The sequence below is a fragment of the Dermacentor albipictus genome, chromosome 5 (assembly GCF_038994185.2).
Source record: "Dermacentor albipictus isolate Rhodes 1998 colony chromosome 5, USDA_Dalb.pri_finalv2, whole genome shotgun sequence".
Taxonomy (NCBI): domain Eukaryota; kingdom Metazoa; phylum Arthropoda; class Arachnida; order Ixodida; family Ixodidae; genus Dermacentor; species Dermacentor albipictus.
Genome location: NC_091825.1, coordinates 57946698 through 57963330, shown reverse-complemented (window position 1 = coordinate 57963330; position 16633 = coordinate 57946698). Strand labels below are relative to the sequence as shown.

General features: G+C 45.7%; 1 protein-coding gene across 4 annotated transcripts in view; it reads left to right on the top strand.

Annotated features, from left to right (window-relative positions):
* The first annotated feature begins 361 nt into the window (after positions 1-361).
* LOC135911198 (clotting factor G beta subunit-like) overlaps positions 362-16633 on the top strand; it is an 84866-nt gene continuing 68594 nt past the window's right edge. For all 4 annotated transcript variants that reach the window (XM_065443392.1, XM_065443390.1, XM_065443389.1 and 1 more), the window contains exon 1: positions 362-612. Coding sequence is in view for 2 of the 4 variants with exons in the window: in XM_065443389.1 (XP_065299461.1) it covers positions 571-612 (42 nt within the window). In the remaining 2 variants the exon portion in view is untranslated. The remainder of the gene's footprint in view (positions 613-16633) is intronic.

Here is a 16633-nt window from a genome sequence, read left to right as displayed (position 1 = left end):
CTTCTGTTCGCGAGCGTCCAGATACTTCAGAAACTGCGCGGCGGTACACAATGGAACGAAGAGAGTGCAGCTTCTGCGACGTCACATTGTTGTGAGCCGTACAGATTACAAGCTTCGAATCTTTTATGTGTTTATTTATTTTTCTTTTCTGCTTTTTTGAACTTGAGTACAACGCGTCCTCATGTACATGCGCTCCGCGTAGAAGCTTGCGATACGGCCTGAAACGGCAGAATCCGCAGACGGTGCTCCTTTTGTTTTCATGCTGTCGCTCAGCCGCTTGCCTCGAAAGTGCTATGACGTACGACCTGCACATGAGAGCACGCGCCCGCAGCTCGCACTCTTGCTGCAGACGCGCCGAGGACATTGAAGCGATGAAAAGGCAGCGCGGCTCTGGCGGTATCTCGTGCAAGCTCAACGTTCCTTAATAGCGCTCCACGGCTGCAGACGATATTATACGAGCTCCTGAAACGCGAGCTTAGAGAGAAAAAAAAAAGAACAAAGCGGCTACTGAAGCGGCTAGAACAAAGCAGACTCGACTCCTACGCGAGCGAAACAGATTTCAAGGGCAGCATGAAACTGAAAGCTCCAGCTGTCACCGTGTTCTTCGTTCCGGTGAGTCGCATAGAAGGTAGGCTTGGAAGCTGTACTGTGACGCCGCACGTATAGAATACGGGTATCATGTCTCGGTGAAGAACGTGCTCGTCGGCCCTCTGTCAGAATGCATCACGTCATAGTTAATTCATTTGAATTTTCATTATTTCGAAGCAGGTACAGTGCGAACGTTAGCTGCATTATATATTACTGGCAAACATTGCGTATGCCTTGATAAGGTGGGAAACCCTGGTCTTCTGTGAATTCGAGACCCGCAAACGCAATATTGGTTTTATCATTTATTTTATTATGCAAGATTTTTCGCCAAAACAGCCTTGATGTCTTTATCATGTCTTCAATGCGTGAACCATGTTCGGTTGTAACGAGTTAACAGGTATGTTTGCTCAGGAAGAACCTTTAGGAATAATTTAGTGATGCCACGCCTCCACAAAATGCAGTCAACAAACCTGCTGAAACGAAAAACACATCGCAACAACTTGTACTGTGAATAGTATACGCAGAAGGCGGAAAAATATTCATAGCACTGGCCTATTGATTATCATAGCCGGAATGCACATGATTTAGTGCATTACTTTTTTCAACTTCCCCACAGAGACTACAACAAATAGTGACGTGCAATGTAAACAAATGTGAATGCCCGCGGCACAGTGATAGTCTTTTTTTCAGCATGGCTTCCAGCATGTCTCATATTTATTTACATTTTCGCTCATATCATCCTACCGAAACAGAGGGCTAACTCCTAAAACTGTATGTTAATAGGTTATTACTGTGTAATAGTAGCCAGTAACAGTTACTAAAGAAACATACAGTAATCACTAGTAGTAAAACATGTGCAAACTGCACAACGTAGCAACCAAAGAAGCTCCATATTCAAGGTTAGGTATCTGGTCATTTCTTTCCATAATATTCTCCACATGTCAGCAGAAAGGTTGTTTTGTTTATGAGCCCATTCAGCGTAAAATAGCTTAAAAACCTGAAAAATACACTGTAGGGTTTTTAAGGTTATTTATAGCGTGATTATATTTGCAATCACTTAGACAAAGCGTTGCTTCAACAGTACTTAGTTGAATCTGATGAATCTAAGAAATGGCAAGTCCTTTAAGAGTGTTTAATTGCCTGTAATTCTAGTCTGTAAATTCTTTAAGTCCTCTAAAGACATGTCTGAAAAATTATGTAAGTCGCGCTATACCATTGTGTTTAAATGACACTCTGTTTGTTCAACTTGGTTTTGTGATCACGTCTTTTATAGTACTGAGTGACTTCAGTTCACTTTGCTTAACCTGTAGAGCACCATTTTAACAACACTTAACCATCACTTACTTGATCTGCAGTGTGTGTCTGGACTTTCCTACTATCCATGTTAGTACATCAAGGACTCTTGAACCAATGAGTATAAAGCTAAATATACTATAAAGCATTAGCGTAGCGCCGCTGACAGATGCTATATGTGTAAACTGTTCGTTGTGTCTTCGTTATGTTATCGGCAAAGTATCCTTTGAGACCTGCACCTAATTTGCGGTGTGCCTATATGTATGTATGTATGTATGTATGTATGTATGTATGTATGTATGTATGTATGTATGTATGTATGTATGTATGTATGTATGTATGTATGTATGTATGTATGTATGTATGTGTGTATGTATGTATGTATGTATGTATGTATGTATGTACGCAACTTTTTATATTCATCATATAAAACCTATCCTTAAGAATTACGAAGCAATGAAAAGATTGATTGTTAATCGCGTGACAGTCAGCAATCATCTCTGAAGAATGGATGCACCGGCCATTTTATTTCTACAGCATTTTAATGCCTTAGCATTCTTAATGCACTTCACGCACTTTCCGGGGGCTAAGTACGCTTCTACGTACGTATCTAACCGTTCGCCCGCCAACCAGAGTCACTGTATAGTCCATGGTCAAATAATTAAAAAAAGAAGCTGCTGTGCTGAGGGTACGCGGTTCGAAACCAACCGTAAGGCCAACTTCAGTCACTGAGTATGTGGAAATCCGTACATACCTGGGCCACTCTTCAATCAACCTCTTTCATGCTAACATGGGCCGCTGGGTATGTAACGCTCCTAAGGGAAACTCTTTGGCGCCGACATGGAGTGTGTGCCGATCGGCCTGTGGTGGCCTTCGATGAACCCCTTTCATGCCAAGTTTTGTCACTGGGTATCTACCGGTAGGCGCGTGCCCCTCTACACTGACAAAAATCATCTTTAAATTTCTCCACTGCTGGGCGGAATCGAGCCCAAGTCACACGGGTTCCTCAAAGCATGTTACCCGACCTATTAGAAGCGTACGGTGAGGGGCTAGTTGGTATAACATTATGAGAACAAAGAAAAACTGCGCAAAAAAGAGCAAGACAGAGAAAAAACCACGTGACCCAGGCGACCTATTAGCAGGCTGCGCCACAAATGCACTTGGTATGACGTAGCAGTTCTGCGTAAACTCGCAAAGTGGAGAGAAGTAGTTAATAAAGGGATAATCAGATATCCACCCGTTCGTAGCTATTGCTACAAAGGAAACCCATACGGGCTCCTCGAAAGAAAAGCCTCAGAGTTGAAGAAAGATTTGTCCTGGTCCGGGACTCGAACCTGGGAACACTGCCTTTCCGGGGCAGCCGCTCTACCATCTGAGCTAACCAGGCGGCTAGCAGATGGGAGGGCGAAGTCGAACTTGTCGACAACACGAAGCAAAGGCAAGTGTTTGACGTAGTAGTTCTGTGGAAACCCGCAAGGTGGAAAAAAGTAATTAATAAAGGGAAAATCAGATATCCGCCCGTTCGAAGCAATTGCTACGGACGGGTGGATGTCTGATTTTTCTTTTATTAATTATTATGTACTCGGTATGTGCCGCTTTTACAGGGGCCCTGGGCCACTTTGGTTGAAGTCGAGAAATGCATTTGAAGTTGAATTTGGCTATTTCAGAAACGCTTTGCCGCAAAACAGTGCTGCAATGAGTTAAGCATAAGCGGAGTTTTCGGCAAGCAAACGTCGCGTTAGTGGTGTTTCCGTTCCTTTTCAATGACTTGTACCGCGAAGGCTACGACGGAGTGGGGCGTGACCACAACGCTTTGCCTTCTGAACGTCACTGTGGCACGCAGTTGAAATTAAATTTTGGATGCTCATGTAGACGCCACTATTTCCAATTTCAGCGCTGTCAGGATTGGGGGCTCAATCCCACCGCTCACAACCAGTTGTCAAGATTGGACTCCGGCATGAATTAGAAGGTAGCTGGCCCATGCAATCGCCCAATTATCCACGCTGAGGACGTTGATGAAGGGAAGAACTGCTTCTCATCGAGAACGAGGATTAGGGGTTTATTTACAGTATCTACATGCAGTGGAGCATGACTGCGAGAATAAGTACATCAGTCTAACATGACTGCTTGAGAAATTGCGTATCAGTCTAACATGACTGCTAGAGAGAGTCTGTGGTGCATCCGCACAACAGCGGTTTATAAGCACTCGGTCCCCCCCTCTATTCCAAGGTGACGGAAACGTTCGTACAGTCATCTTAAACGGGCCGCCTCTCCGCGGGACGGTTTACACACACACAGGTTCATGGTCCGAAACCGACATCACACGGACTTCGTAGACCTCGGCGCTGACCCTCGAAGCGCGGCCGGGTATCCAATGTCTTTCATCGGTCGGCGCGCGGGAAGCGGTCTCTGACGACGGTCCCGCGGCAATTCACCCACTCGTAGCAGATCAGGTCCGCGTTGGTGGGTTCGGTAACAATAGTTGGCCCGCCGAACGCATTCAGTCACAACGACGACGAGGATAGAGCGTAACGGTGGCGTTCCTTGAAAGTTGACGCCGTCGTCGCAACTGGCTGGCAACACTTGCACCTCAGCTGGGCCGTTCTTAACAGCGCCTACGGCCCGCCAAACGCTGCTGTACTCAAAAGATCCGCATTGCTCTCAGCCAGCGGACGCATCGCCGCACTAAACCTGCGCCGCGGTGTCAACGCTAGGCAGGAGACGGCAGCCAAGCTACATGCATTGTGTAGGCGCAGCGTTGCGCACTTTGTACACGACAGGGTTCGAGTGCCCGCAAGCACCCATATGCTTCAGTCTGGCCATGCGAATTGGCGCGGACAGGCTTCGTACTGCACCAGCTTGACCAACGTATACTAGCCACACCAAACTTGCGCATTTTGAGCCACTATCATTACGTAGCGAAATCTGCCGAGACGTCTAACCAGGAGCGGCCAAGAGTTAGCATGCGCTGGCAAGCACGCATGTGGTATGGCCATGAGTTTCGCGTGGTTATAGGCTAGCATATCGTTCAAACCTAGTCGAAATTGGCGAGGCCCGACGTCTACAACAACAATAAGCAGAGTGGCCAAAGTCTTATACGCAGGCGTCTGCGACCGAGCGTGAGCATACGCTAGTTAGCTCCTTCTGGAAACGCGAAATTCGAAAGCAGAATTTCGCTTACTTCAGCGTGCTCATTAAACTGCACCAACACTTATGCACAGTAACAATAGGAAGAAGCGCACTCATCCAAATACCCTTCATGATTGATGTCACCTATTGGCCAATAATAGCTGCTTATGGGAATCTGCTATATTATGAAATACAGCTTCCAGAAAAGAGTGAGGAGCAGGCTTCTCTTGAAAAGAGAGTGTCTGAGAGAAAGGTGACTTTGCGCTCTGCTTGCGAGCTCCACGCCGCTAAATGGCCCCGTGTGCTTTTAGGGAAGCACGAAGAGGAGTGCTGCTGCAGTACACGTCTCATATATAACTCGAATTGGCGACAGCGATACACGTTGTGTCGCTAGATTGATTCAATGTTAAGATCATTACCGTCGAGTATAGTCATAGAGATATGGGTTCTGCCGACTTTGTGGGGAAATTATCGTCAACTTGTACGTATGTATATATATATATATATGTGTGTGTGCGTGTGTGTATGTGTGTATGTGTGTCTGTGAAAAATTTCATTCTGGCGTTTTACGTGTCAAAACCACGGTTCGATGATGAGGCAAGCTGTAGTGGGCGACGGCAGACATTAGAACCGACTGATCTTATTTAATGTGCACCTAAATACACGCGTGTTTTCGCATTCTGACAGCATCGCAATGCGGCCACCGCGGCCGGGATTCAATCCCGCGGCCTCCTCCTTTGCAGCCTCCAACATAGCCACTAAGCAATCGCGGCGAGACATCCGACATCGCGACATACATACATACATACATACATACATACATACATACATACATACATACATACATACATACATACATACATACATACATACATACATACATACATACATACATACATACATACATACATACATACATACATACATAGTGTCATGCCGCAAGATGAGTGGAGTTGCCAAAAAGGGACATCGCATTGAAAAGAAAGTGTAAACATCATTCTCATTTCCATACCGGAAGCTGCGGATAATTGTACGCGCAAGAAATGCAGGAATGAACTAATTCTATGTGGCAGCCAGATTAAAAGCATAAGACATAAAGTCAACAATACCTAACTGGCAGAAAAAAGTTTCGATCTTAATAAATAAAATCGCCAAGAACTTGCAGTATCCTGGGTAAAATAGAAAAGTTGACCTTAGCAGGGAGGGGCAGCGGAACTTTAATTTCTGTTTTGGACAGCACGAAGAAAAGTGTGCAGCCTTTGTGTGTTGAACATCATTCTTTGTTCTGAGTTTAAAGAGGAGAAAATTTGTTCTGCAGCTGTTCTCTCCTGCTTCAGCGTGGCGAACTTTCGATGGGGCAAGCAGCGTTCTGTGAAAGATCGGTTGTCATCATTTGTGAAATATCAACACTCTTGGGGGTAAAAGCCACTCGCTGACATTTAGCTTGATTGACATAGCTGACTGGCCTCAATCACTACAAATATCGAAAAGATATGACGAGCCGCAGCCTGGAGGAAGTTGCGAGCCCTGATTTGCCACATTAACATACCTATAGCCAGAAGTCATTCGGACTTCACAGCCTGGTTTGAGGGCTGTAGTGCCTACAGTACATTTATATTGCAGGGCCTTTTCTGTTTGTTTCATTCATTCTTTAAACTGCTTATTGCGGGAACTTCAGCCCAGAAACTAAGCCGCACTCAAATAACCATTATAGCGGTGAACACATTCGTCGGTCATGAAATCTGATCTTACTTCTCAAGTGACGACATATTCTCATGTGGCGTGGAACGCGCACAATCTGTTAAAACACGCTTCCCATGCAATAGACAGCGTTCAACAAATTTCAGATACTATACGCGTGTCTTAGCATATCCTGAGCTGAGCTACAACTCAAGAATAGTGCCGTGAAAACAGACAGTAGCAAAAAGTAAAATAACGACTCGGGGAAATATATGCGATTTCTTGTAAAACTTGAGCTGTTTTTCTCCTTATCCCTTCAGACATGATTTATTTAAGCATTCTTTCATGCAGTAGGGCAGTATGAAATTAGTGAACTTTGTTTAATAAGTCAGAGCCTAATAGCAGGTATGCACATCTAACACACACCTTTGAGTCTACGCGAAGCAAAGCTTTAGTAAAGCGGTTAATTTGCCAATGTGATTTCTGTGTCCTTGGCCTAATCAATATTGGCACGCGCGCATCTGCCTCCGCGCACCAGTGCTACGCAATACATGATACATATATGATCATCCCCATGAGTCAGTTGGCGATGGCACGATAGATGTATACGTGCGATAGAAGTATACGTGCGCGGGGGGCTGAGTTCAACCCACCATCGGAAAGTAATTGATTTATTTAAAAACGGAGCTTTTGTTTGCAAAGGTCACCGGGTTTCGTAACCGTGCCTGCGGTCTGGCTGTTTCCTTGCCGAATAGGCTAACCAATTACAGCGGAGCACGGAAGCCGTTGGGTAACTTGCAGCGCGACCTGATGGCGCTCTCCTCCGCGCATTCGCTCAGGCGACGGCGCCGGTCATGCCGGGCAAAGAAAAGAAAGAACCAAAAAGCTCGCCTTAGCGCATCCGCGGCTGCATAGTATTGACGAAGTAAGCACTTCTTGCAGATAGAATGGATTAGAAATGCGCTACGTGCGTATACGCATGTAGCGCATTTCTAATCCATCATGGAACGCACCATGGTTTGAGAGGCAGCATGCGCAGGTATGCGCATGCTGCCTCTCAAACCATGATCCGTTCAAGGCCTCCGTTGTACTCGCTAGTACTCAGCAACTCCGCTTAACTGTGCTGTGTATAATTTCTGTGCGGCCGTCCTTCTGTGTGTGTCTGTGTGTGTGCGTGCGTATGTGCGTATACTCGTGTTTCGACTGTTTAGGCACTCACACAAAGCTTCCCTGTATATATATCCCAACTCGTTGAATGAGCTGCAATTGTTTTTTTTACATCTGTGACCTATTTAACAAGACAGAAGCAAAATCCAGAAACCATGGTCACAAATCATTTGCGTGGTTTGTAGACAAGCACCATTTTAATTCGCAGTTAAGCCCGAAAGCAAAGCACTCGAAACGATAGCAAGATTTAGCGTTGCGCTAGATTTCCACGCACAGCGTTTTAAGAATGTGCAGGGATGATGCGGTCAGATGCAGCACATGACACAACCACTACTACGGAGCGGTAACATCGCCATGACAGTAACACGGTGTGGCACAGCGCTCGAGTGACGGGAAATTCCAACGGCGTTATTGGCGTCGCATCTTGTAGGCGCAGGGGAAAATAACAATGAAAAAAACCGTCGGCATTTGTTTACGCCATATGAAAGGATTAGACTTAGCCCGACATTTACGACCTGTTCCGCTTAGCCAAGTGGATGCTCCGCATACACACAGCTCCCTTTAACGTTCAATGTGAGTGCGTATAATACCAACAGGGGACGCGTGCCCGATTTCCAGGCTCCAGAAAAGCTGATTGAGTGGTGGGTAACGGCGAATGCGTTTGTTTCGGTCGTTTCTGCAGCCACATACACTGCGCGTCTCTGGAAGGCTCCTAGCCTTCCTTGCGCAGGGCCGCAAATGCACCGTCGGTTCAAAGACAGCACGACGGTATTGGAAGTGCGAACGGATGTAGAGTGCCGGTGGAATTGCTATCGCAAAATAAAGCTCACAGATAGCGCCAATCATTCCACTTTGATAAAGCATCGAGTTGTTTTCGTTTTGCCATAGCTGCTAAGGGCACGTCCTTAGACAGAAGTCAGAAGAAGTGAAAGAGGTGTAGATCATGGGGGCACAGCTACCGTGACTGACCTCTTGTATGTCACAGGTCGCCAAGCCGTCATATGCAGGAATCACTTGTAAGTTGCTTCAGAGAAGGGCAAGAGAATTGTCACTTGTTTTACGGCACTCAGCTTCACTCCTGGTCCCTATAGAAGCTTCGCGGCCGTGAGTGCAGAGTAACCTTTAACGATCGTCGCAGTGACGTTAACCGCACAGCCGGCGCCCTTTAACCCACAGCAGAAACACGCTCAAGTTGACAGCTCTCGCAGACACAATCGCTCTTTCAATTCTCGGCTGCGCGCTATATGCACTGTCTGCCGTAGAGAGGAGTCAACATTGGCGATTTCAGGAGACCGTGCAACATTCAATGAATGCCACCTGCTCCACATGCTCGTTTTCTGCGTCGAGTCGCGCAGTGATTCATATGTAGCTGTCAGCTACCGTTCATGTCTCCGAGTTAAGCTGAGACTGAAAGCTGTAGTTTTTCTCAAACGAATGGTTTCTCGTACAACTGCGTACGAATTAGGAGGCGTCGTTTTATGAAGTGCATCGGATTAAGCGCTGGGAAATATAGAAGCAAAACAAAATAGCACCACCTCCTGAAGCACACTCCTCAAGGGAACAGCTGCCCTTTTCGAACCTACCAAACGCATTTTGAAAACGATAGGAAAGTTTTATACTCGATGAGTACTTTTCAAGGTGAAAACGAATTCCATATGTCGTTATTGCTTGGGTTAATTACGAAAGCAAGGTGGGGTGAAGATTGATCGGCCCTTATGGCGCAATATCTACAAGGTCAAAAAACGCCAAAGCCAAGGCAATACGCAGCGAATACGACGGTGTCCTTCAAGTGCTAGTGAAGCATTTTACGGCGGGCCTCAGACAATGCACATATTAATAAAAATGCTTAAAACAAAGCCACAATATTCTCCATGAAGGTATTAGCATTATTAATAATGAAAGCTCAACTAAATGAAGAGAGGTAGCTCAGTTGGCTTTATTATTATGAATGGTTTTGTTTTCACTTTCGTATTAGGTTGAAGCATCGGGACGGTGCTTTTTAAAAGGGGGGCGCTGGCACGTGTACTTATTTATCCTTTATTCAGGAACTGAACTTCATTTACCAACAACCTAAAGTTATCGCTCAGCGCAAGACGCATCCGCATGATTGAAACTTGCTGGAATGTTAACGGTGGTTCTATCCCTTGTCTCTTTTCACATGAACCTGTGTAATCTGATCGCGTGTGCGACGCGAATTGTGTAGTAGTTTCTGGAAGACACGTGGGCACAAGCGAATAATTTCGATCCTTCGATCACTCATGCTTAAAAGCCGATGCGCTTAACCGGCAGATCCGATTTCGACGATCGCTGACTGTGTTCGACGCTATCGTTGCGCTTTGAGTGTAACTTGTTTTTGTGGGCACAGCTTCACCCAATAACAAGTTAGGTAAGTTATTCACAGTTTTTACCGCTGCTTTCACCATCACTGCTACGTCACAATTTGAGCACTTGCAGGTACAATGGTGGTGATGCATCACATTACCTACATAAGTACTGGCTACACATCTCGAAACTAAAAAAGTAAACCTGCCATGGAGAGTAACATTTTATCTTCTGTATCAATCCATCTTTATAGAGGTAAAGAACAGTGCTTTGAAAGTAAACATTGCGTCGGTGGATGAGAATGTCCAGGGGTGACGGTATCTGCGTATGTGAATGTCTTTGCCTCTTCATGCTACTTTTCATGGACACGATTACGTCATAGATTATTTAGAGCTGTGCTGTCCATAATCTGCGTGTAAGGGTGCTTCTCTACCTTATAAAAGTGATGCATCGTTCACTTACTGACAAACTCGCCTGTCCTTCCCAGTTCGTCTCATCACGTGCTGACAACAAATAGGGTTCTGGTCCCATTCTGCATGACTTACAGCTTCCGCTACTCCTTCGTTCCATGAAAATCTAAAGAATCAAATCGTTTTACTACGCTCTCAACCGATGTAGCAAAACACCTTCATTTCATGGGGACTTAAGCCAATTGGGGCTAATTGAATATTTCAATGCAAGTGTCAATTTAAGGCCCAATCACTGGCACATGTCGCTTCGCGTCGGTTGGGGGGAATGTGAACCGCAACCACTGAAGCTCTGATGCGCACCGACACTCGCTCCTCGGCTGAGAGGCACTATTGCTTGGCCATCTTGTCTTCAACCGCCCAAGTCCGGCCTAAAACAGCCTGCTGCAAACTTAGCTTGAAACAGTAAGTTAGTGATCTGTATGCTCTTTTAGATATAAACGCAAGTTTGCTTAATGAATGTGCCCCTGCCCTCAACAGTTTCCTTTTACCTTTGAAGCAACAGTCGTGCACAAGACATCGAGATCGGCGCTTGCGTCCACTGCCCGCATCATCGTCTGCCTGCAAGATTGTTTTGCTAACAGCTGCACGGCCATGCCATATATGCAAAGCTGTCCTATGATCTCATTTTTGGTAACTCGTTGCACCGCCAACTATGCAGGAATTACATGCGCAACAAAGTGTCGTTAAATTTCTTTAATACAAATATAATTACGATTATTGGTGTATGAAACGAACGCAAAAATTTGGTTCTGAGAATATCAGCTAAACAGAATTGAAGCTGCTGTAGGACTAACAAAGAAACATATAGAACAGCTAAAATTTACCATATTTGTAGCTCGTCTCCTCCCGTTCCTTAGTTCTGTCTAATCTTGACAATGGAGCATCTCAATTATTTTTCTAGGCTGTTCTGTAGCATCAGCACCCCATAGGGAGGCCGGCCTTCACATTGAGCGGCATTCAGTGCATAGCTAGAAAAATTGTCACTGTGGAAAGACCATGTTCTATGGTAACAGATTCCAACGTGTCAAGTCTGTCTGTCTACACATCAATAAAATGGCATACCATCAGACAGTGCAAATTGAGATAGATATAACTTTACTATGTCCTTGATGGGATCCAGGAATGGCGGGGGTCGGGAGAATAACCGCCAGTCTCCCCCCTCCCCCCCTTCTTCAGACGGCGGCCAGTCCTTCCTTTCTGGCGGCGTCTTCGGCAATCCGGACGGCCCAGAGCTGCTCCTCTGGGTCCAAGCTGAGCAGCAAAGTTTCCCATTGCTCGGCCGTAGTTATGATGCGTGTGTTAGTGCGGTAGGTGTTGGTTGGTGAGGCTTTGGGGCATTGCCAAATGATGTGATCATGGTCAGCGCAGACCTAGCACGCTTTGCAGAGTGGGGGTATGCATCGGTGTAAATGCGGTTTTAAAGCACGGGGTTCGGGAAAGTTTGCGTCTGAAGGAGTCGCCAAGCGGTGGAATGCTATTTATTCTGTGTTTTGTGTGCTGCGGGGGGGGGGGGGGGGGTAGCGTAACTGCTCTCTGCGGTAGTAGACGAGAATTTCTCTGAAGGTGGCCATTCGGTCCCGCGCGTGACCGCGATGCAGAGCCGAGGGCTGGTCAGGATCGGAAGAATCAGGAAAAGGATGATGCGCCCGGTGGGCGAGAGCTCGGGCAGCCTCGTGGGCGGCTTCATTTCCAGCCAGACCCGAGTGACCAAGGGCCCAGATGCACGCAGCGTTGCCTTGATGGAGGAGTGCCAGAGAGTATCTTCTGCGCTTGGGGCGCTGTCGGTCCTTTTGTGTAGTTGCGAATGGCTGTTTTTTGAGTCGCTGATGATGCAGTATGCATTGGCAGCCGCGTATGCCAAAGCGATGGCCGTTTATTCTCCTTCTTCGGTTTGCGTGGTGAGCATGGATGCGGCCGCAGCGAGGCGGTAATGCGAGCTCGCGACTGCGACGACCGTCATGGCTTTGTCGCAAACTTGAGGATCGGAGGGTTTCAATAGATGTATTTCGCGCCCCGTTGCGAAACCGTACTACTGAAGCACTTATTCAAATATATGGGAGCAGCTACTTTTCATAATGCAGATATGTATATAAACTTGGTATTTTCCCAGTTTATACAGTTCAAGTCACCACGGGAAATATGAAAAATTCCACTTTGTTTTCAGCCTAATGTGATTTGTTAATGAGAAAGACATTCAAGTTGTTCTGGGAGGCATGCAATAATTGCTCTGCCATTTTAATTTATTTCACAACACTGGACACGGTAGCGAACCGTTGTTAAGCCTCAGACGAAATAAATAGCGCAATATATATTATCAGGCACATAGCGTTTGACTGCGCTTCTTAATTGATGCTTTAAAAAGATTCTTGCACTATAACAATATTGCACAAAAAGCTAGTGCACTGAAATAATATACTACTACACACTTACAATACTGAATTTTATCCTATAACAATAATCATCATTATTCAATCAATCAAGCAAGCAATCAATCAATCAATCTAATGCTTATAATAGTGCCCACTACAATAAAGCTACACGCGCCAAAGAGCTTCGTACTGTTGCACCTAAAAGGTAACTACGAGACAAAATGTAGAGGGAACACCAATTTAGTAGACAGAACAATGCGAAATAGAGAAACAAACAAGGAAAAAAACACGAGGAAGCGTAAAAGGGAACTAATCACACAACATGATTATCTACATATATACAAAACACAAGAAATTAACTCTAAAATATGTCAACACAGGCATAATTCGCATTACTTGTCTTTGGAGTCAAGCCGCCATACCAAGGACAGGGTGCAGCGGTGGCGTAGAGTTAGAACACCCGCCTCGCGTGCAAGAGGTCCGTGGTTCGAATCCCGGTGCCCGAAATTTTCCACTGGAAAAAAAAAATCCGCGTGTTGATAAAATTGCACAAACAGGCCTGGAGTGTGGCCTGATCCCGGTGACCAGAACCGGTAACGCACTCCCTCACCAGAGCAGGATTGGCCACCCTGGTGCAGTACTTGGCCACAACCTCCTATATGAACACAACAATCAAACCCCGGCCCTCAGTCCCGAGCAGCTGCGAAGCAACTGACCACGGCGGCGGTCAGACCTGCAACGCAGCAGAGGGTGCTAAGATTCACTGGCTCCGGACAGGCCGCCAATGGAATATGAACCTGGCAACGTTTAACGCTAGAACGTTATCTAGTGAGGCGAGTCTAGCAGTGCTATTGGAGGAATTAGAGGGCACTAAATGGGATATAATAGGGCTCAGTGAAGTTAGGAGGCCAAAAGAAGCATATACAGTGCTAAAAAGCGGGCACGTCCTGTGCTACAGGGGCTTAGCGGAGAGAAGAGAACTAGGAGTCGGATTCCTGATTAATAAGAATATAGCTGGTAACATACAGGAATTCTATAGCATTAACGAGAGGGTGGCAGGCCTTGTTGTGAAACTTAATAAGAGGTACAAAATGAAGATTGTACAAGTCTACGCCCCTACATCCAGTCATAATGATCAGGAAGTCGAAAGCTTCTATGAAGACGTGGAATCGGCGTTGGGTAGAGTCAAAACTCAATACACTATACTAATAGGCGACTTTAATGCCAAGGTAGGCAAGAAGCAGGCTGGAGACAAGGCAGTGGGGGAATATGGCATAGGCGCTAGGAATAGCAGGGGAGAGTTATTAGTAGAGTTGGCGGAACAGAATAATTTGAGGATAATGAATACCTTCTTCCGCAAGCGGGATAGCCGAAAGTGGACGTGGAGGAGCCCGAACGGTGACACTAGAAATGAAATAGACTTCATACTCTGCGCTAACCCTGGCATCATACAAGATGTGGACGTGCTCGGCAAAGTGCGCTGCAGTAACCACAGGATGGTAAGAACTCGAATTAGCCTAAACCTGAGGAGGGAACGGAAGAAACTAGTGCATAAGAAGCCGATTAACGAGTTCGCGGTAAGAGGGAAAATAGAAGAATTCCAGATCAAGCTACAGAACAGGTATTCAGCTTTAACTCAGGAAGAGGACCTTAGTGTTGAAACAATGAACGACAATCTCGTGGGCATCATTAAGGAGTGTGCAATTGAAGTCGGTGGTAACTCCAATAGGCAGGATACCAGCAAACTATCGCAGGAGACGAAAGATCTGATCAAGAAACGCCAATGTATGAAAGCCTCTAAACCTACAGCTAGAATAGAACTGGCAGAACTTTCGAAGTTAATCAATAAGCGTAAGACAGCTGACATTAGGAAGTACAATATGGATAGAATTGAACATGCTCTCAGGAATGGAGGAAGCCTAAAAACAATAAAGAAGAAACTAGGAATCGGCAAGAATCAGACGTATGCGTTAATAGACAAAGCCGGCAATATCATTACTAATATGGATGAGATAGTTCAAGTGGCTGAGGAGTTCTATAGAGATTTATACAGTAACAGTGGCATCCACGACGATAATGGAGGGGAAAATAGTCTAGAGGAATTCGAAATCCCAAAGGTAACGTCGGAAGAAGTAAAGAAAGCCTTGGGAGCTATGCAAAGGGGGAAGGCAGCTGGGGACGATCAGGTAACAGCAGATTTGTTGAAGGATGGTGGACAGATTGTTCTAGAAAAACTGGCCACCCTGTATACGCAATGCCTCATGACCTCGAGCGTACCGGAATCTTGGAAGAACGCTAACATAATCCTAATTCATAAGAAAGGAGACGCCAAAGACTTGAAAAATTATAGACTGATCAGCTTACTGTCCGTTGCCTACAAACTATTTACTAAGGTAATCGCAAATAGAACCAGGAACACCTTAGACTTCTGGCAAGCAAAGGACCAGGCAGGATTCCGTAAAGGCTACTCAACAATAGATCATATTCACACTATCAATCAGGTGATAGAGAAATGTGCGGAATATAACCAACCCTTATATATAGCTTTCATTGATTACGAGAAAGCGTTTGATTCTGTCGAAACCTCAGCAGTCATGGAGGCATTACGGAATCAGGGTGTAGACGAGCCGTATGTAAAAATACTGAAAGATATCTATAGCGGCTCCACAGCCACCGTAGTCCTCCATAAAGCAAGCAACAAAATCGCAATAAAGAAAGGCGTCAGGCAGGGAGATACGATCTCTCCAATGTTATTCACAGCATGTTTACAGGAGGTATTCAGAGACCTGGATTGGGAAGAATTGGGGATAAAAGTTAATGGAGAGTAACTTAGTAACTTGCGATTCGCTGATGATATTGCCTTGCTTAGTAACTCAGGGGACCAACTGCAATGCATGCTCACTGACCTGGAGAGGCAAAGCAGAAGAGTGGGTCTAAAAATTAATCTGCAGAAAACTAAAGTAATGTTTAACAGTCTCGGAAGAGAACAGCAATTTACAATAGGCAGCGAGGCACTGGAAGTCGTAAGGGAATACACCTACTTGGGGCAGGTAGTGACCGCGGATCCGGATCATGAGACGGAAATAATCAGGAGAATAAGAGTGGGCTGGGGTGCGTTTGGCAGGCATTCTCAGATCATGAACAGCATGTTGCCATTACCCCTCAAAAGAAAAGTATATAATAGCTGTGTCTTACCAGTACTCACCTATGGGGCTGAAACCTGGAGGCTTACAAAAAGAGTTCTACTCAAATTGAGGACCACGCAACGAGCTATGGAAAGAAGAATGATAGGTGTAACGTTAAGGGATAAGAAAAGAGCAGATTGGGTCAGGGAAGAAACGCGAGTTAATGACATCTTAGTTGAAATCAAGAAAAAGAAATGGGCATGGGCAGGACACGTAATGAAGAGGGAAGATAACCGATGGTCATTAAGGGTTACGGACTGGATCCCAAGGGAAGGGAAGCGAAGCAGGGGGCGGCAGAAAGTTAGGTGGGCGGATGAGATTAAGAAGTTTGCAGGGACGGCGTGGCCACACTTAGTACATGACCGGGGTTGTTGGAGAAATATGGGAGAGGCCTTTGCCCTGCAGTGGGCGTAACCAGGCTGATGATGAT